General features: G+C 39.5%; 1 protein-coding gene across 1 annotated transcript in view; it reads left to right on the top strand.

Annotated features, from left to right (window-relative positions):
- The first annotated feature begins 6,729 nt into the window (after nt 1-6,729).
- LOC118785002 (inactive phospholipase C-like protein 2) overlaps nt 6,730-24,743 on the top strand; it is a 57,890-nt gene continuing 39,876 nt past the window's right edge. The window contains exon 1 of the mRNA XM_036539525.1: nt 6,730-7,139. Within this exon, the coding sequence (XP_036395418.1) occupies nt 6,888-7,139 (252 nt within the window). The 5' untranslated portion in view covers nt 6,730-6,887. The remainder of the gene's footprint in view (nt 7,140-24,743) is intronic.

Below are 24,743 nucleotides of genomic sequence, written 5' to 3'. Positions count from 1 at the left end.
TAATGTGCTTCTCTTCCTTTCTCATGTTTTCCTGCATTTATTTTAGTGAGGACTGATTTAATGCTATGTGTTTCTTTTGCTCTTGTCTTAGATCAGCTTTTTTCCTCCAGATGATAGTTTGAGATCTCATTTGTTTATGTTTAATTAGTGGTGAAAACAGTGGTCACACACTACTCCAGTGTAAATAAAGATGGTGTGCATAGCATAAATGAGATGGATATTAATCTTCTAAATGTTCAGCTGCAGATGTTGTACATGTATTGCCAGTTGCATCCTCATTAATACAATTGTCTAATCATGAAAACATAAAAACATATCCATAGCTGGTTTAAGAGCAACTAATCCACCAGCTCCGCTGATAGGTTGCAGCTGTGATATCATACTTGATATTACCCAGCTAGCCAGCTGGATAAGCAGTGAGATGATACTGTATTATATTTGCTGGCTTTAGTTAGTTTGAATGTAATTTTCTTTTTTTATCATATTCATATATTCCTAAATTTCTAATGTGGCCACATCACATTTATGTTAGAATGCAATGAAAACTGAACATTGTTTGATATCAGATATTTGATAAAATGACTTCATTTTGGCCTGCTGAATGGAGTTTGTATTGACTTCAGTTCCCCACTCCCTCTTTTCCTCTGGCCTCTCTATTATTACCACAGGAGAATACACACCTCTTCTGGCTTCATCTTGGTTCCCAGAATTTGGAGTTGTTCTACTCACAGCATCCTGCATCTGCTCACACCATCATTAAGTGAATTCGGTTATATGAAATATAACTCTTACAGATCATTGTTAGTCACTACATGAGTATGGTAGCATGATTGGAGTTGCTATTGCGCATCATTATTGTTTGCAATGACAATATATTTCTGTTAAAGATCATTTTAGGCAGTTTTCATCTTGATGCCTATTTTCTTCAATTCTATCTGTACCTGTATTATTGCCCTCGTTGTAATGTGTATTTAATATAACGTATCATATTAATCAAGTACTGTAAGCCAGTCTGGATAATGAAGCAGTGATGACGTTTGCAGCCAGAAGTAACACATGAACAGTGGGTTCAGACATGTCAGTGTGAGATAAATATAGTTCAGCTTTATGTCTCTTACACAGTACAAATACATAGCCCTCTATACTGAGCTATTTGAATTACTGCATGGCATTTTACAGTGTATCCTAGTGACATGTTATTTTAATTTATTATTAATTTCATAAAATGTTAACACCATATCAGATATTAGAAATGAATCTGCCCCAAGGTTACACAGATTGGCTTTTTTCAGTCCTGAGAAACTGAAGATATCAAGTGAATTGTGAATTACGCAACATGATTCCTAATCAGGTTGGCTTGGCTCAGTCAGTTCTGTTCATCAGTAAATTGTTATAAGATTATTAGCAGGAATGCTACAATCCTAGTTTAACTGGCTGTTTGTAAGAACATTCTGTACTGGATAACAGCTGCAGTTATGTATTTTATCCAACAGATGTCCCTATTGCACAGTTGTGAGAGTGCTTATTAGGATACAGAGAAAGTCATAAAAACTGTCTGACATTAAAAGTCATGCTGACCTACAATTAAACTCCACTGAAAATTTCTGATTTGATATATTATTTCTTTTCCAAATAGTTGTATTTAGCCACACCATTTTTCGCACCTTTAACTGAATCTGTTCATCTATAACTGTAAAATATCCACAATTTGTCTGTCACCAGCAAATAAGACCTTGCTGATTCAATGATCATTAATTGATATGGCTGGCTCATCTGATGCACTATTCTGCTCTCAGCCTGTCTAAATCAGAGAAGGATCAGTGCATCTGCATATCCAGTATAGTCTTTGTGAGAAATAAACAGTACAAATTTAACCAGTAACGTCCTTCAGATTTGACATTCCTTCATGAATGCATGATTCACATACTACTAACAGCTATGTAACACAATTCAGCAAGGATTTTAAAGAGGCAGTTTTATTTCTTAACAGGAAATTGTGGGATTTGCTGGAATGTTCTCTGAATAATAAAATCTAACTTAGTATTAGAAGCTATTGCTGTATTGAAACTATTCATATGTTAATAGAACAGAGAACAGATTATCCACCTATGTGTATATTTTTAAAGAAACATCATGTGGAGCAGATAGAAGCACTGAAGACTGGTAATTTTATACCACAGTGGTAAATAGCTGAATTGTAGCAATTACACAATCACATCTGACACACACATGTGATTCTTCCTTGGTGAAAACCCTTTAGCTACGGTTATACTAATGTGAGGTTGAAAAACTTGTGTCTGAACTTGACTACACAACTGATTCCAATGTGACTCACAGGAATAACAGTGAAATGAATATGTAAATGCACTATTCCACTCACTTGCACACATGGCTTGGTTCAAAGCAACCGTTTAATTTTTTTGAGTTTTTGATACTGAGCGGATCAAAAGACTTAATAGAGGTGGGATGGTGAATTGTACACAACTGTTAACTGAAATCATTCATTCAAAAGGAATTAATGATTCATGAACTGCAGAAGACTACAGTTTTCTGCTTGAACCCCATGTCCCTGTCTTTAAACTGTAAGGCTACCATGTACTTGTTCTTGCACTATGAACAATGAATTTACAGTTTTACAAAATGTGTCGTTTTGTCCCATATTTCCCTTGTATGAGGCAACAGGTACCCCTTCAGTGTTTGGCTGCCATAAACCTTGTTAACTCTATCTGAGTCCGCATGCAAGGAGCACTTTGTACCGACAGAAAGCTGAGAGCTGAGACTCAGTCGGCTTTGTGGGGATTTCACGAAGCTGTTTGTAATATCTAAGCCTTTGTTACGGAATGTTAGATCACAATCCTGTTAAAACAGTGAGCTAGCCTGTTGTACTCTACTGGTATGAGTGCTCACATATGTGTGTGCATGTGTTCACGCCTTAATCCAATGGTTTTAAGACTTTCCCTTCAAACTTGAGGACCAAAACAAATCTTTATGAACATGTTATTTGGTTTTTAGGAAAATACATCTTGAAATCCAGATCAGTCAATAAACAACCATCAGTAAACAATCATCATACTTCAAACAGTAATATCCATTCAGGCTCAACTGTAAGGCAAGTATTTACATCTTTTATGGCTTCTTTGCATCTATTAATTCATTCTTTTAATCATCTGTTGAGACCCATACTTTGAGAAATACTGTATTATAGAACAGAGAATAAGACATAAAGTCCACAGAGAAAGCATTGTAAAACATTATTAAAAACACACTTGTGTACAAAGGACCAGATGTTGACATGCTGAAATGGATATATGGGTTTTATTAGTAACCATCTGAGCAGATGTTCAGTTCAGGTAAGTGTTCAGTAAATATTTTATTAATAAGATACAAATGTTGGGAAGGCAGAATGTTGAGAGCTGTTTAGACTGGATTCCTCACATTTAGTGCGGTCAGGGGATTGTATTGATGCAATTATAACTGGCTTCACGTAATGATTAAAGTCAGAGTTCTTTCTCAGAGTTCATCTGTGTAAAATTTGTACCTTCTAAAGCAAAGAATAACATTGTTTGGATGAACTTTATCAGGAACACCACTTTTATATGTGCTGATAGTTTCCATTCTCATTAGTAAATGGGTCAAACTCTGGATCTCAGGGGCACACTCCTGTAGACCTGGTTTTAAATAATAGTAGTAGAGTGAATAGTACTTGAGGGGTATGCTGCCATGGTTATGTGAGAAAAGCACTCTCGCACTGATTTTCTCCTGCTGATTCATCCCGTCCATCATCCCAACTCCTTCCAGGCAGGTCTCCATGACACTGCTATCCAACCCCACCAGGCCTTCCATAACTCTATGCCTTTAATAGTCTAATCCATTCTCACCTACCCCAATGGCTTCCAATGCATTCTCCCTCTACCAGATACAGGCTACAGCCTGTATCTTTTTCTGTGCTCTGGTATGAGTAAACAGTGCCCTCATCCAAACCACACCTACAGTATATACCTACAACTTACCCTATATGTTTTCTATATTTTATGTTTTTTTGTGTATTACTACTATTATTTAGTAAATTGTACTGAAAAGGATGAATTATATAAATATAATATAGTTAGTAAATAGTGTTTAAACAGTTTGTTTCACTTGTGATTATATACTTGTACAGTGCTTGTATCTGAAGTCAAATTGCACTTTGATCTGTTATCTGTACTTGTATCTGTCAATGCATTTTAAAGTATGTGGATGAGGCCACTGGGAAACAAATGAAGGTATAATACATGCTTTACCTGCTGACAGCATTTCATCACACATTAATTAAAATTTATTTGCTTGTGCTTATGTGGATTTGGATATTCTCAAATGTTATATCATATTATTATTATCTATGGACATTTATATTTAAAAACACAAAACACATTTGCCCAAAAAAGTTGGGTATATTTTATTAATGTCATAATCCTGATTTTACAGAAATGCAGAAGATACGTGAGTCATGGTCCCCAAGAGCCTTCTGGCATGGCAACAGTTATTAAACCAACAATCTTGACTTTTCAGGGAATCCCTTACAGTGGAATCCTAACTCTGTGCATTAATATTTCTTCTGCTAACACTAGTATCATTAATTCTGTCCCTCAGAGTGAATCTAATTCTCCAGCCTCTCACCTGTCCTTCACTGCCTGTGCACTTCATGTGAACTCTTGCTCATAACTGTGAGTAATGAAAGTAAGATCTAAAGATTGGAATCGAGACTCTTTTCATTTTAATACTTCTAATCACCTGTCTACAGCACTAAACGGAAAGAAAGAAGTCAATCCAGATCTTTGAGGAAAGGCATCCTGGACCTGGAATGTCAATCAGTTACTCTCAGCAAGTAAACATTTTTTTAGCTTCTACCTTGATATTTGACTTGAAAGTAAAAAGACATGCTGCTGAATGATTTTATAGTAAAGAAATACCGTTAATTATTAGGCTACAGTTAACATCGTGGGTAATACATTAACAGTAAATTCCGGAAATAAGCTTGTTTTTTTACAAGTAGAACTACAGATATTTCGAGATTGTGACGTTGTAACCTTACATATGCTCCCAAGTAATTAAAATATTATTGATATATTTTGCTAGATGATGTACAAGTACTGTTTTCAGACCATCAGCCACAACCTGTCTGAATCGTTCTGCAGACATGTCAAATCTTCGCTGTAGGTAGCTACCACTACCTAAATCGAAAGTGCATCCACGAAAACCTTCGAAAACCTACGACTCCGCGCGGGTGTGTGTAGGTCGTAATCTCAACAATTCATTTGCTAAATGTTGTGTTTTACTCACATTTCATTTACTATTGTAGGTGGGGTTTTGCAATCTGTAATGATAAATAAAGGGAGTGTTCTACGACCTCCGAAGGCGGAGTTTCATGGACAATCATCAAATGGTTTAGTGCTGGTATTTGACTGACGGCAAATTTGTTTCGGTTGGTTGACAGCGGTGGGCAAACGGCGGGCGAGGGTCGGTTTAAGGAAGCTAGTGTAGTGTAGCTAACCTTAATTCGTATTCTGAACTGTTATCGTGTCAGTATGAAATATTAAAGGCAGGAGCAATGTCGACCAAACGGGCATCGCACATGGACTTCTCTGAATAGATACTAACCACGAGGTTTTAATGTAACGATTGCTAATATATAATAATTAAATCCACAATAGTGGAAACTGGTTAGCTAATTAGTAACGTTAGCTAGGTTTAACTAGATAACTTGGCTAGACAGTATGATTCGTGCCTCTTCATATGCTCGCTAGCCAACTGCTTATAAATGTATTAAATTTATGTTCGCAAAATATATAACGTTATTAACGACCTAATTACAGAGACTAGCTAGCTAGTCAGTGAACTAACGTTAGACGAGTCATCGCACTGTAAAAACATTTTCTTCCTCGCTGTCTATCGTTAGGTGTTACCGTTTGCATTTGGCGTTTTGTTGCAAGCAAAGCGATTATTTCATCCGTTTGATTCACCAATAATCAAACATAGGTTATCGGCATCCGATTGTCAGCACTTTACCAGCATGATAGATGACATTTTCTTGTTAGCTAGCTAACAGTTACAATATTTTATTTCGTTAGACAGCCAGGTAGCTCACATTATTGAAGTGGCTAGCCAACTGTCGTTGCAGATTTTGAGCAGAACAGACCAAGCAGGGGTCTGATATCAACTTAGCTCGCAGACGTTAGCTAAACCAGCGCTCTCCCGTAGACTTTTGGGTTAACGATACTGGGCTACATTGATGGTTGACAGCTAGCTAGCTTGCTACCTAACACTGAAAGCACTGCATAATTTTCAAAAGTGACTGATGTGATAAAGGTGCAATGTTAGCTAGCTAGCTAGCTGACTAACTAGATAGCTAAAATAGCTAGACTGGCTCAACCTGGTCTGTTCTGTAAGAATCAGTTTAATTAGATTGTGTTTTTTCTTAATTGTTTGTTAGCCAGCTAGATGTCAAAGAAAGTCTCACAGTAATACTCACAAATTTAGAAGTTGAGAAGTTGAATTTGACAGCTATCTTGCTAGTAGTGTAAATATCAATTTCGATAGATTAGATAGATTAAATGCAATCAAATGGAATTAACGTTAGCATGGGGGCTAGCTGGCTAGCTGTCTCAAAGTTTACTGTTAGGAAGCAGCCAGCTAGCTAGCTTGTTATATAGGTAGATAGTATGGCTAGGTAGCCTGCTAGTGTGAAGCCTGATTCGAAGTCTGTCTCCTACTATCTGGCTAACGTTATTCTGCTCTAGTCTGGCAAGACACTAAATTGACACTTCCAGTGATTATCCCAAGAAGAACAAATCCAGTAAAATCGATATACACAAGGCGGTTCGACCAAGATCTGTGCGTTTATCGTTCTTATGGCGGAGTTAGGAGAAAGCGGCGGAGTGACTTCACCGACTACAGGAGAGAAACTGGCCGTGCCCGGGGATGAGACAGACGAAGAGACGCAGTGCAAAGAATCGGTGTCTAACGGGGACTGTGGGGTACCAGCCATGGTTGGCTCTGAGTCCCCGACAAATCCTGACATCCCTGGGTTGGAAACGGCCAACAGCACCTCTGTCGGAGTGGATACGAAATCGGGAATACCTCGGAGGACCAGTATTATAAAGGTAACGTTCAGTTAAGATGTCAAAGTAAATCCATAGCTAGCTGCATCCTTCTGCTTCAGTTTTGTTTTGTTAGTATCCTCGCCTGGCATTATGTTGCAGATAAACTAGCTGTCTGTAGCCAGAAAGCCACAGGTTTTGTGGCAAACGGAGCGTAGATTATATTAATAGTTTTTTTGTGCATGGAACTTAACTAGAAATAGCTTTTACTGGAGCCTTTAATCGATTAAAGGAGAGCAGCTTCCAAATTCTGGAATATTTCTTTTATATTTAGGCATTATGGAAAATTAATCGACACCCTCTGTTGGTTGTCTGGCTTGTTTACTAATCTTTGATTGTGGTGCACAGTTACTTAATGTGTAAATCCGAATAAGAGTAATGTTTTGTTCTTACATGCATCAAACAGATGCATTGATTGTATCATAGTGATTTGTCTGACAGCTTAATCCAAGTAGTTACTTACCCTGAGACCTTCTAAAATAGTTGATTACAGTTGTGTAGTGTAATTTTGACACAACAGCAGGGCATAAACACTCAGAATTGTGTTGAATGTTGTGGCTGTAAAATGTTGCAGTTGCTGAAGTATGGTACAATGTGTAGGAAAACTTAAAAGCTTTTCCCTACCCTAAATACCCAACGGTTCTGGATGAATATGTTGCAGAAGAGAAAATAACATAGCTATTAGTCAGCCTTGGACAGATTTCCTTTCACCAGCTGTTCCTGTGTTTTCTGGATGGACCATCTTTCGAAGAAACTGGGAACCTTAATTTTGCCCGTCAGACACATTGTTTTTTTTACTGCTTCAAATAAAATCGGTGCACTTGAATACACAAGGAACATATTTGATTCAAAATTGCAATTTGCAGTTTTTGCAGTTTCACTATTTTTATTGTGTCAGTGTCTTATGATGTACAGAATAACAATTTCCTCTTCAATATGAAAATCACCCGAGATCTGCCACATGTAGTCTGGTTCTGCGCAAGTAAATATAAGATTACAGATTAAACATACAGTGTGATTCGTGCTGGTGCATTTTGACTTGTATTGATTGGTATGGTTACATTATACCTTAAAACAAGATCTTTTCTAGTCTTTCATTTTCCTTTAACGACAAGCCCTTTCAGAAGACTAAAACATGCACATGTCAATGACAACGTCAAATGTGTGTTGTGTTTTATCTTAGAAATAACAGGCTGTTTCATTAGTCAGATGAAGTCCTCGCTACACATGTCTGGCCCTTGCTGTGAATTATTTGAATGATTGAGTAGCACTCAGTCTGCTCTCTGAAAAAGTCACATAAATGAAGTGTGAAGGAGCCACATATTAAGAGCCTTCCCCTGGGTGCTGGATATTGATCTGCCAATAAAGAGGTGTTTCAGTTACTACAGGGCAGGGAGAGGGGCCACTGAGCCAGAGAAGCTGCAGAGAATACCCATCGACTGTTTTGCTAGTGCTTTACTGCAGTTAACACTCTAGTGGTTGTGTGCAGCAGTAGTTTCACTACCAATAATAATAAAACAAGAGGTAAAACTCTCAAGAATATAGTGCATATTAACTAGTGGCATTATTGTCCTGGAGATACAGAATAGCATCATACCTTATACCACAGAGTTTCCAAGTAGTCACAATTTTAGCACTTTAGGTTTTCTTTTTGTTTCTCAACAATCAAAAGATAGATATGTAGTTTGTAGCAGGTAGCAATTGCTCTCTGGGCCAGTTGTATAAAGGCAGGCGTACAAGTATTTCCTGTAGTGAAAAGGTAGGGAAGGAAGTAACATTCTAAGGGAGTTGTATGAGGGAAAGTACATTTCAGGCAAAATAATTTTTAATATGCTTAATTTACATTCTTTTAAACTATTTAGATGAAAACATGTACAGTGTAGGTTTATTACATTTTCAATTTAGGTTTGTTTGGAAGTGTGGAAATTTGCACACTGTGTCCTTTGACTGGCTGTTTATGTATCCACACAGTCTGAAAAACCTTGAGGGCAACATTAATAGCAAAACATTTTTTTGTATTTCAAAACATACAGGTAATCACTCATAATGATTCAGAGTCAAAGTTTCTTCATATATTTGATTGCTTTGGGTGTGTTTTGTGTTAATTAAACCCAAAGTTATCAGTGCAGAAATTCCTGTTTGCATTAGTCTTGTTAAAATATGTCCCTGCACTGTACATTCTGTATTCCACTCTAAGATGCTAAGATGCTACTCTAAGGTGTTTTGAAATGCCAGTTGTAGTGGCCAGTTCTGTATCTGTCATTGCAGAATTTGTGCTGGGGTCTGTAGAAAGCATACTCAGGCAAGGTTTAAAAGCATGATATTTCTGCTATTCTTTCTGGACATAGCACTGGAAACATGAAAACAAACTGTGCTTGTGTAATCCACATTACGTGTGCAATATCCTCAAGGCTGTATTCATTCATGTAATAACATATGAACAGGGGTCAGAGATTAGGCATCAACTTTTTTTTGATGATGAACTGTAGAATATTGATAGTAATTTCTGCTTTGTAGCTCTGTCTTTATCAGCAGAAGAATGCCAGACATTTTAAATTACTGTGAAGCTGTGAAATAGTCAAGGTTTTAGAATAGCCTTTTTCTTTTATGTTTTCTAAAAATGTTTTAAATTGTCCTCATACCATTGAGAAGCGGGAGTGACATTGGACATTTGGAACTGGTAATAATTCCCATTTTGTATTAATTTTTCAGATAACAAAACATTCTCATTTTACTTGTTTTTTTTTCTTAGCTTACTTTACCTAGTTGGTTTTTTGTCACTGTCTTGATGTATAACTCGATAACTAGCTAGGTTGCTGTCTGCTGGCTCATTAGCGAACAATGTAAGCAGGTCTTGATTTTTTAAAATGTAATTCACACTGTTAAAAATTTACATTACATTACTGTCACTTATCAGATGCTGTTATCAAGAGTGTCTCACATAGGTTACAATTTTTACATGTTAAATATTTATACAGCTAGATATGTACTAAGGCACTTCTGGGTTAAGTTTCTTGCCCAAGAGTACAGCAGCAGTGCCCCAGTGGGGAATCAAACTAGCAACCTTTCAGTTACAAGCCCTGCTCCTTAGTATTGTGCTATAGTAACACCCATCACATAATTAAAATTGTACTTGTCAACCACTACTTTGAGGTTAAAGCATCTGGACATTGGGTTTCTAACACTGCATTTATTTCATCACCATGCCCTCTGGCACAGGAATGCTTTGTAACATGCGTAATTCTGAAGGATGTGACTGCTTGTCAAGAGCTGTGTGCTTTTACTTTACAATGCTATGAGTTTGAGTTTTTTTTTACAAAATGGGACAGACTGAGTAATGTTACCATGGTTCCTGTGAATCAGGTAACAGTCTGTCCATTCACTGCAGTTCTGAAATCGTTGTGGTAATTTCAATCAAAAGTAGGGAGTTATGACATTAGATAGCATTGTATTTAGAAGTCAGGCTGACTGGATAAGACCACATTGTACATTACGTTCAGATCTTCACACTTACTGTATACCAGAGGGTATGAATGCTGCCATGTGAAAGGTATTTAACACACCACAAAAACCTCAGTATTGTAAGAAACCTAGGTACATGCTTGGGTGAAGACCCAGGTTTTTTGTCAATGATTAGTTTGACCAATATGAATGCTGGTCGGCCATTTTTATATAGATCACATTTATATGAGCAGTGCTTGTCTTTTCTCCTTCTGTCCTGGTATTAGCCAAATCCTGAAGTATTTATTGCTTTGCAGATACATATTTAATTAGTTAGCCAGTGAACTTCCTCACTGCAAGCATGACAGATATAATAAATAAACTAAGACAGAAAGTTGACATAAGCTGACATTATGTAGTGAAATGTATAAACTAACAAATGTATCTTGGAATACAAAATCAATTAAACTAATTTCTTGACATGTTATTCACCAAAAATTACATTTTCTTGTTTAACATAAAAGTACACTCACCAGTCTTGCTGCGTAGCACAAATCAGTAGCTGTATCTAAATTTTCATTTAATTTCTTAAAGCTTCATTTCCCAAAAATCAAAGATGTCATTATGGTATGCTTTAGGTGTGCATTTTTGTGCCAAAAATGGTTGGTGTACCTACAGATGTAAAAAAGTAGTGTTTCTGTTTGTATGCTATAAAGATAACTGTTACAGTTTGTGGGTAATGTACTGAAATGTGACCTTCTTATTTGCCTATAAAGCAGTTATTTAAAGACTTCAGTGAAACACAGCATCACCAGAGGTGTTTTGGGGAGGCATACCGAGGCAATCTTTGTGGTTTCAATCAAGACAGATGACGTAGGATTTTTTGTGGCGTGGGGAAAGCAACCAGCAAAGAGAGTAAATGAGGGGTGAAGATGGTGGGGAGGATAATGAGGGTTGTAGCTCGGAGGAGGTTAACAGAACAGAATCCACAACATGTGGTGGGTATTTGTGATTGATGGAGAGAGCATATGTCAGAGGTTGGAGATTAGAGAAAAGGTTTGCTGAAGAAAGCAGACCAAAATGGAGAGTAGCTCAGTGGATAACAGGATGAAGACTGATTGCCAACAGTTTTACAGAGGAAGGAGGCATATTTATTGACAGTTAGGACAGGGGAAGTACAGATGATGGTGACTACTCTGTAAGTAGAGCAGAGAGGTTGAGAAGGAAAGGGGAGTTCCAGTCTAGTGAGTAGATAAGAATTGCATTATGATTGTTCTCCTTGGTTTTAAACTGGCGTGAGTATGGGTCAGTAATTTGTTTGTGTTGCTTTGGTTTGGTTTTGTGCTGTATGAATGTAGGCCAAATGTGACTGTTCAAAATAATGGCTCTCCAACACGTGGTTTTATATGGCAAGTGACATGAAGTCAGTCAACCAAGCAATAACCAGAAAATTTGTTGTGGGGATTAAAAGCAGAGGCAAAAGAATGAGGGAAAAGTATTGCCCCAGCCACAATTTACAGTCTTTATTCACTGACAATTCACTAACCTCAGGAATGTGTAGTATCAACAGGGCACACTGCTATTTGTTCTTACACATTACATTTGTGTAGCAGATGCTGTTGTGCAGAGCGACTTCCAGCACAAGAACTTCATATGACAGGGGACATGATTGACAGGTATTTATGTACATGTGTATGTACACATATGACCAGTGAGCACGGTAGTATAGTGAAATTTAAACTTAACACACTGATTAAGTTGAACGCTCGTTACTGAATGCGTCATGGAGTCTGTTCCTCCCAAGTTCCAGATCACAGACAATATCATGCCACGTTTAAAGAAAATAAATGTTTAACATTTCATTGATAGACTAATTGTGCAGGGTTGTCAAATGGGGTGAATTTATTCAAATGTAAAATTCAATATGTCAAATAGAAACTGGGTTTTCTGGGTTTATTTTCAGTGTAATTGCCAACAAGGCTGTTGTTACACACAATTGCCACTGTAGAACACAACTTATTTGACCTTTTCCTGTGTGTAAGTCTTCTGGAGAGAAAACAGACATGAGCGTCAAGTCAGAATACTGACACACTTGCTCATTTCAAGCAGCATGACCTCATTGTGGCCAAACTCCGCCCCAAACACGCATCGCCCACATAGGAGCTTAGCAGCCCATGTCTGAATGTGCATAGTGGTAACAGAGGCACGCAACTTTCAAAGCAGTGTGTAGGCATATACCTCAAATCTGAACCAGCCCCTGAATTCTTAAGTCATCTGGTTAACTGGTTATATGGTAACATCCCCAAGGTTTCCATTAACCAACAATTGCTTGTCATTTATTGAATTTTGGAAGCTTTGACAAAAATTTTTTTAATCCCGTCTGTCATTTTGGGACAACCCCCCAGTAAACATTCATACAGGAGTTACAGAAAATCTTATTTGCATTGCTCTGCCCCGTAAAAGGTTTCATAATGGTCCGCTGGTCAAGTTCACCATTTTGCTTATTATGTCATAGCAGCCATTTACAGGCAAAGAACAGCACTACCAGGAATGCTTCGAAGTCGGTCCAAAACCAAAGATCATGTATTTCCAGTTAACAGTGCCTATCATTAGCCTTCTACGAACACTCTGCAACATGGACTGATGAGTTATTATTAAAACTGTGCCGAGGTATGGAGGACAATGACTTTATCAGTTTACAGCAGCCTTGTGTGATACTATGTCAGAGCGCTGGTGATGGATTCAATACAATACTGTTGCATTGCAGAGAACATTTAAGGTGACTGTTATCAGTTGAAATTTCTTTTTAAATGTGCCATTAACATTCAGTAATTGATGTTAAAATAAATTTTTTACGTTAAAGAATTGAACTAATTGAGTGCATGCTATCTTCTGGTGGAATTCAAAACATTATATCTGCTTCATGCTGTCTTTCTGGTGACACTTTATTTGATACCAATGAAGTGATGATTCCCTGACTTATGAAAACGATGACATGTAATTTCAAAATGACAGAAATTTTTCAACATTTTCATCATTGTGACGGGTGAAAATTTATGCTAATGGAAGTGTTGAATCCCTACCACCAGGTATTAGAACTGATTGTCAGGTATAAGGAAAGAAGACTATGAACTCCATATATGGCCCATAGGCAGAGCCAGCAGTAACCACTCCCTGGGCCATTACCTATGGTTCTGAATCTGAAGGTGTAATTTTTCTGCATTTTCATGCTTAGCTTTGTGGAGTGTAGTGGCTATTTAAAGGTCAGTTCGAGCTTGAGTCAAAAGCTTATCCCATTAACGTCGCAGGCATTTATCAGGCTCTGATGTCTTGTTTGATAGATTGTTAGCTTCCCTGTGTCCTTCAGATCACTTGATTCCCTGTACGACCACTTTCCCTCTGACTGTAAACAGGGTTCTGTGCAGACTTTTTCATAGGATTTGCTAAGTTGAGTATTTGAGAAGGACAATGAAAACATTAGGGACATGCCTGAATCAATGAATAGACAGACACAATTTATTTCCTTGTATCAGTGATGCTGAAATCCTAGAAAATTGTAGTTTCTAGCCAGGAAAACTATATGTATTTTCCTCCTCTTTGGTTTTGGTCTGTTACTTCTACTGGAGCTGTTGATTAGATACTACATTAAATGGCCTGTTATCAATATTAGTGATGTGTTGGTTGAGAGAGGTTTTTTGCTGGGCAGCATCTGAGTGGGAGGCTTTTCAAATCTTCCAGCTTTGGTAAGGCCACATAATTCCTGTCAGTAGTAGCTTAGCTTGTCTTCTATCTATTAATTTTCACCTGTATTAGTAACAATTTTTATGTTTTATATAAAAATTATGCAGCAGCATAATCACAAAAACAATGTTGTAAACACTGGGCATATATTTAAAGATAATGAAAGGTTTTATAAAAAATCTTTAAATATTAATTTCATTGAAAATTTCAAATTTCATTGAAAGTGTTGGATATATAGTGAAGACTGGGAGGAGAGACACAAAGAACTCCTTTTTTCTTTCTTAAAGCTGTCTTCTGTTGTAACCTCAGTGGCTTGTCCTTACAGTAAGTTAAAAAATCATCATCTCCTGCACATCAATTTTATATAACATTATGACCACCTGCCTAATATGCTGTTGGTCCTCCGTGTGCCACCAAAAGAGCGCCGACCCGCCAAGGCATGGACTCTGCAAGACCCCTGAAGGTATCCTATGGTATCTGGCACCAAAACATTAGCAGCAGATCCTTCAAGTCCTGTAAGTTGCGAGGTGGAGCCGCCGTGGATCGGACTTGTCAGTCCAGCACATCCCACAGATGCTCAATCGGATTGAGATCTGGAGAATTTGGAGGCCAGGGCAACATCTTGAACACTTCATGATGGTGCTCAAATCATTCCCGAACAATGTGTGCAGTGTGGCAGGGCTCATTATCCTGCTGAAAGAGGCCACTGCCATCAGGGAATACCATTGCCATGAAGGGGTCTACCTGGTCTGCAACAATGTTTAGGTATTTGGCACGTGTCAAATTGACGTCCACATGAATGGCCAGACCCAGGGTTTCCCAGTAGAACATTGTCCAGAGCATCACACTTCCTCCACCGGCTTGTCGTCTTCCCACAGTGAATCTTGGTGCCATCAGATCCCCAGGTAAACGGCGCACATGTACACGGCCATCCACGTGATCTAAAAGAAAATGGGACTCATCGGACCAGGCGAACATCTTCCAGTGCTCCAAGGTCCAGTACCGATGCTCGTGTGCCCATTGTAGGCGGTTTCGACGGTGGACAAGGGTCATCATGGGCACTCTGATCAGTCTGCGGCAACGCAGCCTCATAAGCAGCAGGTTGCGATGCACTGTGTGTTGTGACACATTCCTCCCGTAACCATCATTAAAGTTTTCTGTGACTTGTGCCACAGTAGACCTTCTGTCGGTTTGGACCAGACGGAATAGCCTTCGTTGCTCTCGTGCATCGATGAGCCTTGGGTGCCCAATACCCTGTCGCCGGTTTGTGGTTTCTCCCTCCTGCTGACTGGGAGCACCCCACAAGCCTTGCCATTTCGGAGATGCTCTGACACAGTTGTCTGGCCATAACAATTTGGCCCTTGTCAAAGTTGCTCAGGTCTTGCCCATTTCTCCTGCATCCAACACGTTGACTACGAGAACTGATTGCTCGCTTACCATCTAATCTACCCAGAGCTTGACATGTGCCCTTGTTTGGAGATGATCAACATTATTTGGTTCATCTGTGAGTGGTCATAATGTTTTGGCTCATTGGTGTGTGTGTGTGTGTGTGTGTGTGTATATGTAATACAACACTGTAATTTTCTGTGATTTTGCAGCATTCATAATGTTGACCTGTAATATTTACATTCTCCACTTGTAACTATTGTATGGGTTAACTGTGTTTGGGTAAGCCTGGTCGAAACTAACCGAGTCAAAGGTTAAATGGCATACATGACATGAGTTGTCTGTTTTATTGTACTTTCTGCTCTGCTCTGCTGGTAGTGGCCTGTTTTCATGCAGTTGTGAGAGGATGTGGTCATGACAATGAAGCGATGTTCTTGAATTGGAACTAAACGTATGCCGACGTGGAAACTTTGGCCTGCTTATACGCGGCCTACAGTTAGTGGCTGGGACAATGAGGGGGAATCAGCGACTAAAGGAGTGAGGGTTAGATGGACAGGTGGAATTGGACTTACAGTCTGTAAGGGAAGTAAACATGTTTTTCAGTGTTTTACAGTTTGTAATGCAAAAATAGCTCCATTCCCCCAAATGAAAGGAAGAGAGACCATCTAGATACAGAAGTGTACTGTTTGACTTCCTGGCTCTGCACATTCTCCCACAGGGAGAGGGAGTGAGAACATGGGAGAAGTTACAGTACATACATGACTGCAGAAAATATATGAAACAAATATTTTAATACAAATTAAGTGTATTTAAATTATATAATTATATTAATAGCCTATTTCATAACTCTCATTTTCATTATGTCCTTATGAGCAATATGAAGAAAAATTAAAATACCTTTTAATCTCACCATTGTCCATAATGGCGCAATATATAATTCACCCAAAACCAGGTTTAGAGAATGAGAAATTAAAGGAAGTAGAAGGCTTTGTAATCAACTTTTGAAAGTAAAAATTAATCAGCTTAATTGACTTTTATATTAGGCAATGAAGGGAACATATATTAAACCCTCTCATTCCATGCACCATTCAAACATGAACAATATATTCCGAAAAGCATTGTGTGCCAAATGATTCCTTGATTTCTGATTAACTAGCATAGCGGTGCAGCTTTAGAAAGATGATTTTGCAAGCAAGTGGGAGTAGTTGAAATTACTCTATTGAGCCCATGATCAAAATAATGTGATCAGGATTTGCCATTTGGGATTTGGAAGAGTTGCCACTTGTATGATTCCTGTCCAGCAATCAATGTGAATGTAGCACCAAAAATGTTATGTTTTGATTACAATAGCCTACCGTGTGTAAATAATGTGTTAGATCATAAATCCTGGCAAAAGATTTTTGGATAAAAATATCTGTTAAATGGCTAGCTAGCAAACGGACACAATGGACAAGCAGAATTTTCTTTTATGAAGCATTTTCATAACTTGCCAGCTAGCTAGATATATTGCACTTAACAGTAAGGAGTTTGGCTGGTTGGAATGACAACATTAGAAAATATTGGGAAGCAACTGTTCTAACCAAATATCGATGATTTAGTGCTCTGTATAGATCTTGCCAGTCTTCCAGCCTGATGTAATTGCTTGTGTGCAAGTTACTACCAGTGTACATGCATGCCTGTAGCTAGATATATCCAATGTGCCTGTGATTGAATATGTATGACTGCATAAATCCAGTCTGCATCTGTGTCTGTGACATGATAGGATAGGATATGTCTGGTGCGCATGGACCTGTGGGCATGTCTGCAGCTAGGTTTTGCCACTGTATACATGTGCCTGTGGCTAGGTGTAGCTAGTGTAAATGCTTTTGTGTAGCTACATATAACCAGTGTGAATGCTTGATGTAACCAGAGTACATGCGTGTGGATGGCTACATATATTCAGTGTACATTCGTGCCTGTGTTTAGATATAGCCAGCGTACATGTGTGCCTCTAGCTGGATATGGCCAGTGTACTTGCATGCCTGCCTGCGAGTCTGCAGATGGATGGCAGCTCAGGCTTGTGGCAGACCTGGCAGAGAATATCCATGCACTGTGCAGCAGGCCAGGTAGCACTTATTACATTATCGGGTTATCTTGTGTGCTTACAGCTCAAATGTGGCCTAATTGCCTAAAACCGCTGGTCCACGGCCAGGCCACAGCAGCATCAGCCAACAGCCGATCGTTAACGACAGTGTCAGTGATTAAAGATCTTCTGTCACAGTACTGGGCTCACTGCCGTCTCAAATCACTCACCGAGCTAGGCTCCGGTCCAGACAACACAATGCACTTCAGACAGAACTCTCACTAATATTTGTTCATCCAGTCACTCGGGTGGAGACGGAGGTGACAGAGGTGAGGTGTTGGAGTTGTTGTGGGTGTGGTATGCTGTTGGGGGGTGCTGGAAACTGATTTGAACCAGCATTCCCCTGTTCTGGAGTTCATACCGTAAGTCCTAGAATCAGCTGTTTGACAAACTGTCATTGTTCATTGATCAAACAGTGTTCTTAAACACAGTGTTCATAAAAACAACATTGATACTGACTTTCTGTTTGTGAGGGCTGCATGGTTTACTAAAGTTCCCCATGTCAGCCCTAACATCACCATAATGCGAGCCATAATACAAGGCTATGAAGCCTGTTAGATTCAAAATGATTCAGAAGCTGAACAGCAGTGGTCTTTCTTTCTTGGACAATATCTATTTTAGATGTTACAGTGATTTGTTGGTCCCTCCAAGCTGAATTCTGAATAATGCCTCTGTTAGGAATGAATGTCCTTCATATAATGTTTCCATGTCTGTTGAATACTGGGATACTATAACATGACTAATTGTTTTATAATGCATTCATTTTTAAAGTCCATTGGTGATCAATTAATCAGTTAATGAAACTTATTTTAGATTTCTCATTTCAGGGTTTTATGGATTTCATATTTCAACTCTGCATGTTTTTTTTGTGGGGATGCTCTGAAGGAATGAGGCCAGTTTGTTCCACCAATGTGGGCTCGCGGTCTTTGTTGGCTGAGATTGCAGAGACTGAACCCAGGCCATTGGGCTCAGCCTTCACTTGAGATAAGGCCCTTGCCCACTGAGACACTGAAGCCCCAAGGATGCCTTTAACTTTGGAAGCACTCCCATGCTGTCTCCATTAGCCATGGCAATAAGGTCAGTATTGTTGTGCTACAGGGTGAATTAGCAGGACAGGCAATATTATAAATGAACAAGCAATTGAATATCAGATTGAACAATAAATTAAAGTCTTCACGGCTGAATAGTTGAATAATCAACTGTTTGGTTTTCCCCCAGTCTAATTACGCAGCTTATTTGCTTAGCAGACACCCTTTTCCCAGGGTAGGTCATACACCTGGCTTACATTTTTACATATTATCCATGCAAGATATTTACCGAAGCAACACAAGGTGAATATCTTGCTCAGTGCAAGAAGTGACAGTGCCACACCTGGGCATAAGACCTGCAAGCCCAGCCTGCTAAGCACTGTGCCACTCCATTGCCATTGTACAGTACCTAGTGTAGGTTTTTTTTTTTTTGTATCAGACCTCAGCCTTTTTGCTCAAGGAGCTTTACTCAGTGCCCTTCCTGTATGTGCTGCAGTGTTCAGTGTAAAACAAAACCACAAATGTGTAACACCGCAGATGCATGCAATGCTCCAGTGAAAGTGGTAAGCCTCTGCGTTACATATGACTGAATTACTCAGTCTGGGCACTACAGCCGAGGGCTCCTCATATCTCTCCCCTGCTGACTGACAGATTTTGTCATCAGCGGGTGAGCGAGGAAAAGGGTTTGGCCGCCATGACGGAGGTGAATTATTGATGACTCTTCCAGAAACTCTGAAAGATGCTATTGTTGCTGTGCCTGCATGGCCTTACCACTCCCAAAATGAGCCCTGGAATTTTGCACTTTGTGTGACTGGAACACAGGGGCAAATACAGGCAGCTGGGGTGGGAGAAAGGCCTTAGATTGGTATAGTCATTGCTAAATACACCCTCTTACTTTCTCTCTGAAGTAACTCCGCAGTCAGGAAATGGAGCTCAAGCTGTGAAATGCTGAAAACAGGCTTAAATGAAATGTCAGAAGTGCCTGCTTTGCCAGTTTGACATTCTCTCGGTGTCCCCCTAAATAATTCATCCACGGTGGTAGACTTATAGGTCAGTGTTGGTGGTCATGTAATTTGTCTGGCCAGGTGTCACTGTTGTGCCAGGTGCAAGTTACAGTGTGTTAAATTGTGTTAAAGATTTCCGAGTCACGGATTGTTCTGGAGGGGTTTTCTGGAGGGAGCAACAACAGCACCTTCTGGGAGAAGAGCACACGGTAACACCACGCTGAGAAGTGTGTGGTTCCAGCGCTCTCCCTCTCTCTCCTCATCCGTCTCTCCAGTGAAGTCAGATGCCGTCGGTGTCATCCTGCTCTCTCCCTTGAAGCACCTCTCGAAGACCAAAGCACCCAGATACATCATAAAAAATGCTATCATTCTGTCACCCATCTGCTTCCATGTTACATAATTAGGCTTCAATGACAGAAAGCAGATTTTTCATTACTATATTAGCTGCAAGTCAATAAACCTTAACTTGGGTACACGATGAGTTAGGTGTGCTTTTACTGGTTCTGTTCCATTCTGTTCTGTTCTGTTCCAAACCTGTCAGTTTATCATTAATTTCCATTTTAGACTAGATCTGCCTTCTTCTTGATACTGAAACGAAATGAAAGATGTGGAGAGGCACACAGCCGTCACAGTGTCTGTAATTTTGACATTGATTGCCGGTCATCTGGTGATATGTAGAGGTCATTGTGTTCCCGTCATGACTCCATCGCAGTCTGTTCCTGACCGGAGGACACATCCAAGATTGAGAGGGAGAAAATCAATCCATATTGTGATTTGTTTTTGGCTGCTTTACAGGGTGCTTTTAGATTTGTGTGTGTGTGTCTGACAATTTTAGCGCGTATGTGCATATCAGCGTTGTGCTCTTTGCCATAGGTCTATCAGAATCCTTTTTTATTATTTTGACTTACTGTTTCTAATTGAAATATGTTCTAATTGAAATGTAGGTCGAAGCGTCAGTTTGCATTTTTGATGTTCTACATTTAAGATATTTAAAATACAAAAGTTTTCACATTTAATCATCACTGGTAGAAATGATATCTAGCGGGGGTTTTTAAGGGAGTCAGAGACCAAATTGACACAGTAATAGATTCACTCTGAAGGATAGGGATAGTGACAGACTAATATGGGCTGAATGGCCTGTAGTTGTCATTACACTTTCTCATGTTCCTCTGAGACTGTGGCAGCACAGCCAGTATAACCACCTGAAGGATGCCTGGTTTGATGCCTGAGTCTGTTGCATCGAGTGAGATGACGTACACAACATTGCATGTGCGTGTTTTGAAAATCACTTTATATTGCACTGCTTAAGGAAGCATTTTTACAGTCAAAGTGAAGGTTGTTTGGGCATTATTTCAAATAATATGTAAGAAAAATATGTAGTAGTTGTATACAGTTGTCACTGAAAATGTTGTTGGTCAAGCTATGCTTTTATGTGTCTATTTGTAGAGCTCAGTTGTGCCAGTTGAAGGATGCTCTTATTTTACCTTTAAGATGTATCTGTTTCTGAGTATTGTAAACTAGATTTACTTCTTCTGTGTGACCCACCCCAAGGTTCTTTTTATCTTTATATATTTTTTATATTGTTAAGATGGCACTTGGGAGGCTGTGAGTGTCTCTGTTGTGTAACTGTTCTCAGAATGTCATTATGGATTGCTGTGGAACATTTGAAATTAACAGCTGTGTACAGACAGCAATAAAAATCAGAAAAGGTACTTGGAGGTAATTGCCACTGCAGGTACTCCTTTCCACATTCATCCTTCTGTTCCATACACAGAGAAACAAACTGGTAAAGAAAATGGAGATTAAATAGAAAGTGATCACAAGCCATTCATAGGCTTATAGATTGCATTTGGTTCTATAATCTGGGCCTACGAGTATGTGGTGAAGTTTGAAAAAGAAAGCAAGTCTTTGCCGCGCTTCTATGTGCTTATGTCTGTGCATTACAGTAATTAACATCAGTTAAACAACAGTTTGTACAGAGTAGACAAAGGACCTTTGAGCCTTTTGGCTTTGAATATGGCTGGCTTTCTGGTTGTTGTGAGATGTTTCTCTTGCCTGTTCTACTCTGTATTTCCTTTACTGGTTTATTATTCACTTGCTACAGAATCAGTCATGGTACAAGTAATGGAGTGGAACCAGGAAAAGCAGCTCCATGAAATGTGCCCACTGTGGATTGGAGAAAATGGCAGATGAATGAAAGATGACGTTTGACGGCTGGAATCTAGACCAGTCTTGGGCATGTCCAGGAGGTGTGTGAATTGGTCACCGGTGTGTGTCAGAGGTGCTTGAAGATTAGTCCTACCTGGTGCGCACATGTGTCTCTTTGAAAAGATCCCTCAGTGCTAAGTAAACATTTGCTCCGTGTGGACAAAATTGTGAAGTGTGTTATCCCGTAGTGATTTCACAACAGGATTTTAACTCGCACAAGATCGCCTGGCACCACATCAGATGTTGTGTGATTTTTACTAAACAGGAACCTGCAGCAAATGTGGAGCCAGCATTTGTCGAGAAGATACCATTGCTCTGCTGTTAGGGAACCTGGAAAGCTGGCACATATGCATCAGCAAGCAAATCAAAAAAGTCTGCACTTAGACTAGGAGTTTGTAGGATTCATGAATATCTTTTGGTTCTCAGTTCAATGACATCATCTGCTTCAACATTCTAATACTGGCTTAACAGGTAGTTGGAAAAAAAAAACAATCAAAGGTATCCAATATGAAAAATAAGTTAAATCTTAATATATCCTCCAAATTCCCAATGGAAATTTCCTTCTGCTTAAATGCAAAATCCAAATAGCTCAAAAACTGTACTGCTTATGTGTTTTTTTGTGTGGATTTATGTTTCAGTCCAGGGTGAATTCTGATAAAAACCAGGTGGGTCACACAGTGTACACAACGCTGTACTTTATTATACGCAAAGAGCTGGAGATTATACATAAATCGCCCTTTATCCAGGGGCTAAGCTGCAATGCATCTGTACTAAAATCAGGCTTACTTTTATGTATGGGCTTTAAATGACCTCTGAATGCTTATTTTCAGGCATCCTTCTGTGACATCCTGCAAAAGAACCAAGCTGTTCTTGGATGCCATGGAAAATCGGGTGTCCTAGAACGTGGACATTGGTGAAGCAGAGGGGAGCTCAGGACAGGACACGCATCAAGCGCCATGTTGCGTGTATCGGAAGATCTTTGGCTTTTGTCAGATGTTCTGTTGCATGCCGTGTCGTGACAAAAAGGACCCCTGTGGTGTGCATTCGCCCTGCTGCTTTGAGCGAGGTGAATCGACCAGCGTTGGTGACTATTTAATTCTGTCTGTTGCATCAAGCACTTTCACTCCAAAAATGTTTGCAAGCCTTGTGTTTGCCATTTTTGGCAGCATTCTTGGTGCTGATACTAAATCGTGCCAATGATGTCTATGGTTGCTGGTGTCAGTACATTTTGTAAGGACAATGCAAACTTATTTGCAATCAAACGTTACAAAAGATGATGTGCAAAAATGTTTCGATTCTGACAGAAATACGAATTTTGCCGATTCTTTTGTATTGACAGCTCTGCACCTCACACTCCTATTTGTGGCTGTCTGCAGTCATGTTGGTATAATAGTAACTTGCTGACCATGTCAGTTACTGTGCAGGTGTTGTAGTGTCTTGCTAGTACCCATTTTCTGGTTAATTGTGCTGCACAGGCATGAGCCTTGCTTACAGCATATGCTGTACATATGCTGTGGCAAATGGAATTGTAAAATACATACATTATGATCCATAATGATCTGCAGATGTACCTGTATGCACAACAGCCCTGACATTCATTAAACTGAGAAAGAGAGAGGTTAAGAGGGCGTGTAAGTGAGAGGGTGAAAGTGAGAGGTTGAGCTTTCTGTAAACAGACAGAACAGCAGATGTTGTGGTGTGCGCAGTGCTGCAGCAGCTGTACCCGACAGAGTTTTCGCTCATCGCTGGGTTCTTAACGGGGGTCTAGAGGTGATTAGACATACGCTCTGCATTGTTGTATGTATTTTTGGGGGATTGACCAGTGCCAACCTGAGAGCTCTCTTTCCTCATCAAGGTTTGGCAATGTTGGAGCAAGTACAGTAATGTTGCAAGTGGTTAAACTGAAGACTTTTGCACATTACACCTCTTTGTAATGCAAAACAGAAGTAAAAGTCATTATACTGTTTTGTCCTTGTGCAGTGTTTTACACTGGTGCTTGGTATACCTTATGCTGTGCATGTTTTACAGATGCAGTGGTTCTTTGTATTAGAGGGTGTCATGTCTAGATTACATGTTAAGGGAGAATCCAAGGGGGAGATGATTGGGATTTCCTAAGACACAGTTTGAAGTCAGTGTTGGTGGATGCATTTCCTAGATTAGACTTTGAAGTTAAACGGCCAGGAGGTCTTTTGCTTTATGTTTCACTTTTATTCTCAGGCATCTGATTTGAAAATGGTTAGACAGACATGAAGACTGCAAGTACAGCTGCTGTTCCAGGTGTTACAAATGAGTAAAAAACAGATAAACTGCACAAGACTGGCGTGACTTGCCTGTGGTGTTGACAACACAACACTTGGCTGACTCTGGACTGACTTTCATCGTTCGTCAAGCAATGGAAAGAGGCAGCTGATACCCCTGGGTGCTGTCACGGTTGTGTCTTGTTCCCAGTGCTGCCAATCTCAACTCTAGTAATGAACTGAACTGAAAGAGCTGCGGTTTACAAAGAAAGTCCCTCCCCAGCACCTGATGTCCATACTGACCTCCTAGACAAACTCAAATAGGTCTACGGGAGGTTTGAACAGTCTCCAGTTCCACCTTACTCTCCCCCCATCCCCCCTCCACCCCCTCTATTGTACATTCAGGAGGAGGAGGTGAGGGCCACGTTCAGGAAAATGAG

Source organism: Megalops cyprinoides, chromosome 10 (assembly GCF_013368585.1).
Source record: "Megalops cyprinoides isolate fMegCyp1 chromosome 10, fMegCyp1.pri, whole genome shotgun sequence".
Classification (NCBI taxonomy): Eukaryota; Metazoa; Chordata; class Actinopteri; order Elopiformes; family Megalopidae; genus Megalops; species Megalops cyprinoides.
The sequence above is the reverse complement of the archived record's forward strand: the minus strand, read 5'-3'. Positions and strand labels throughout refer to the sequence as shown.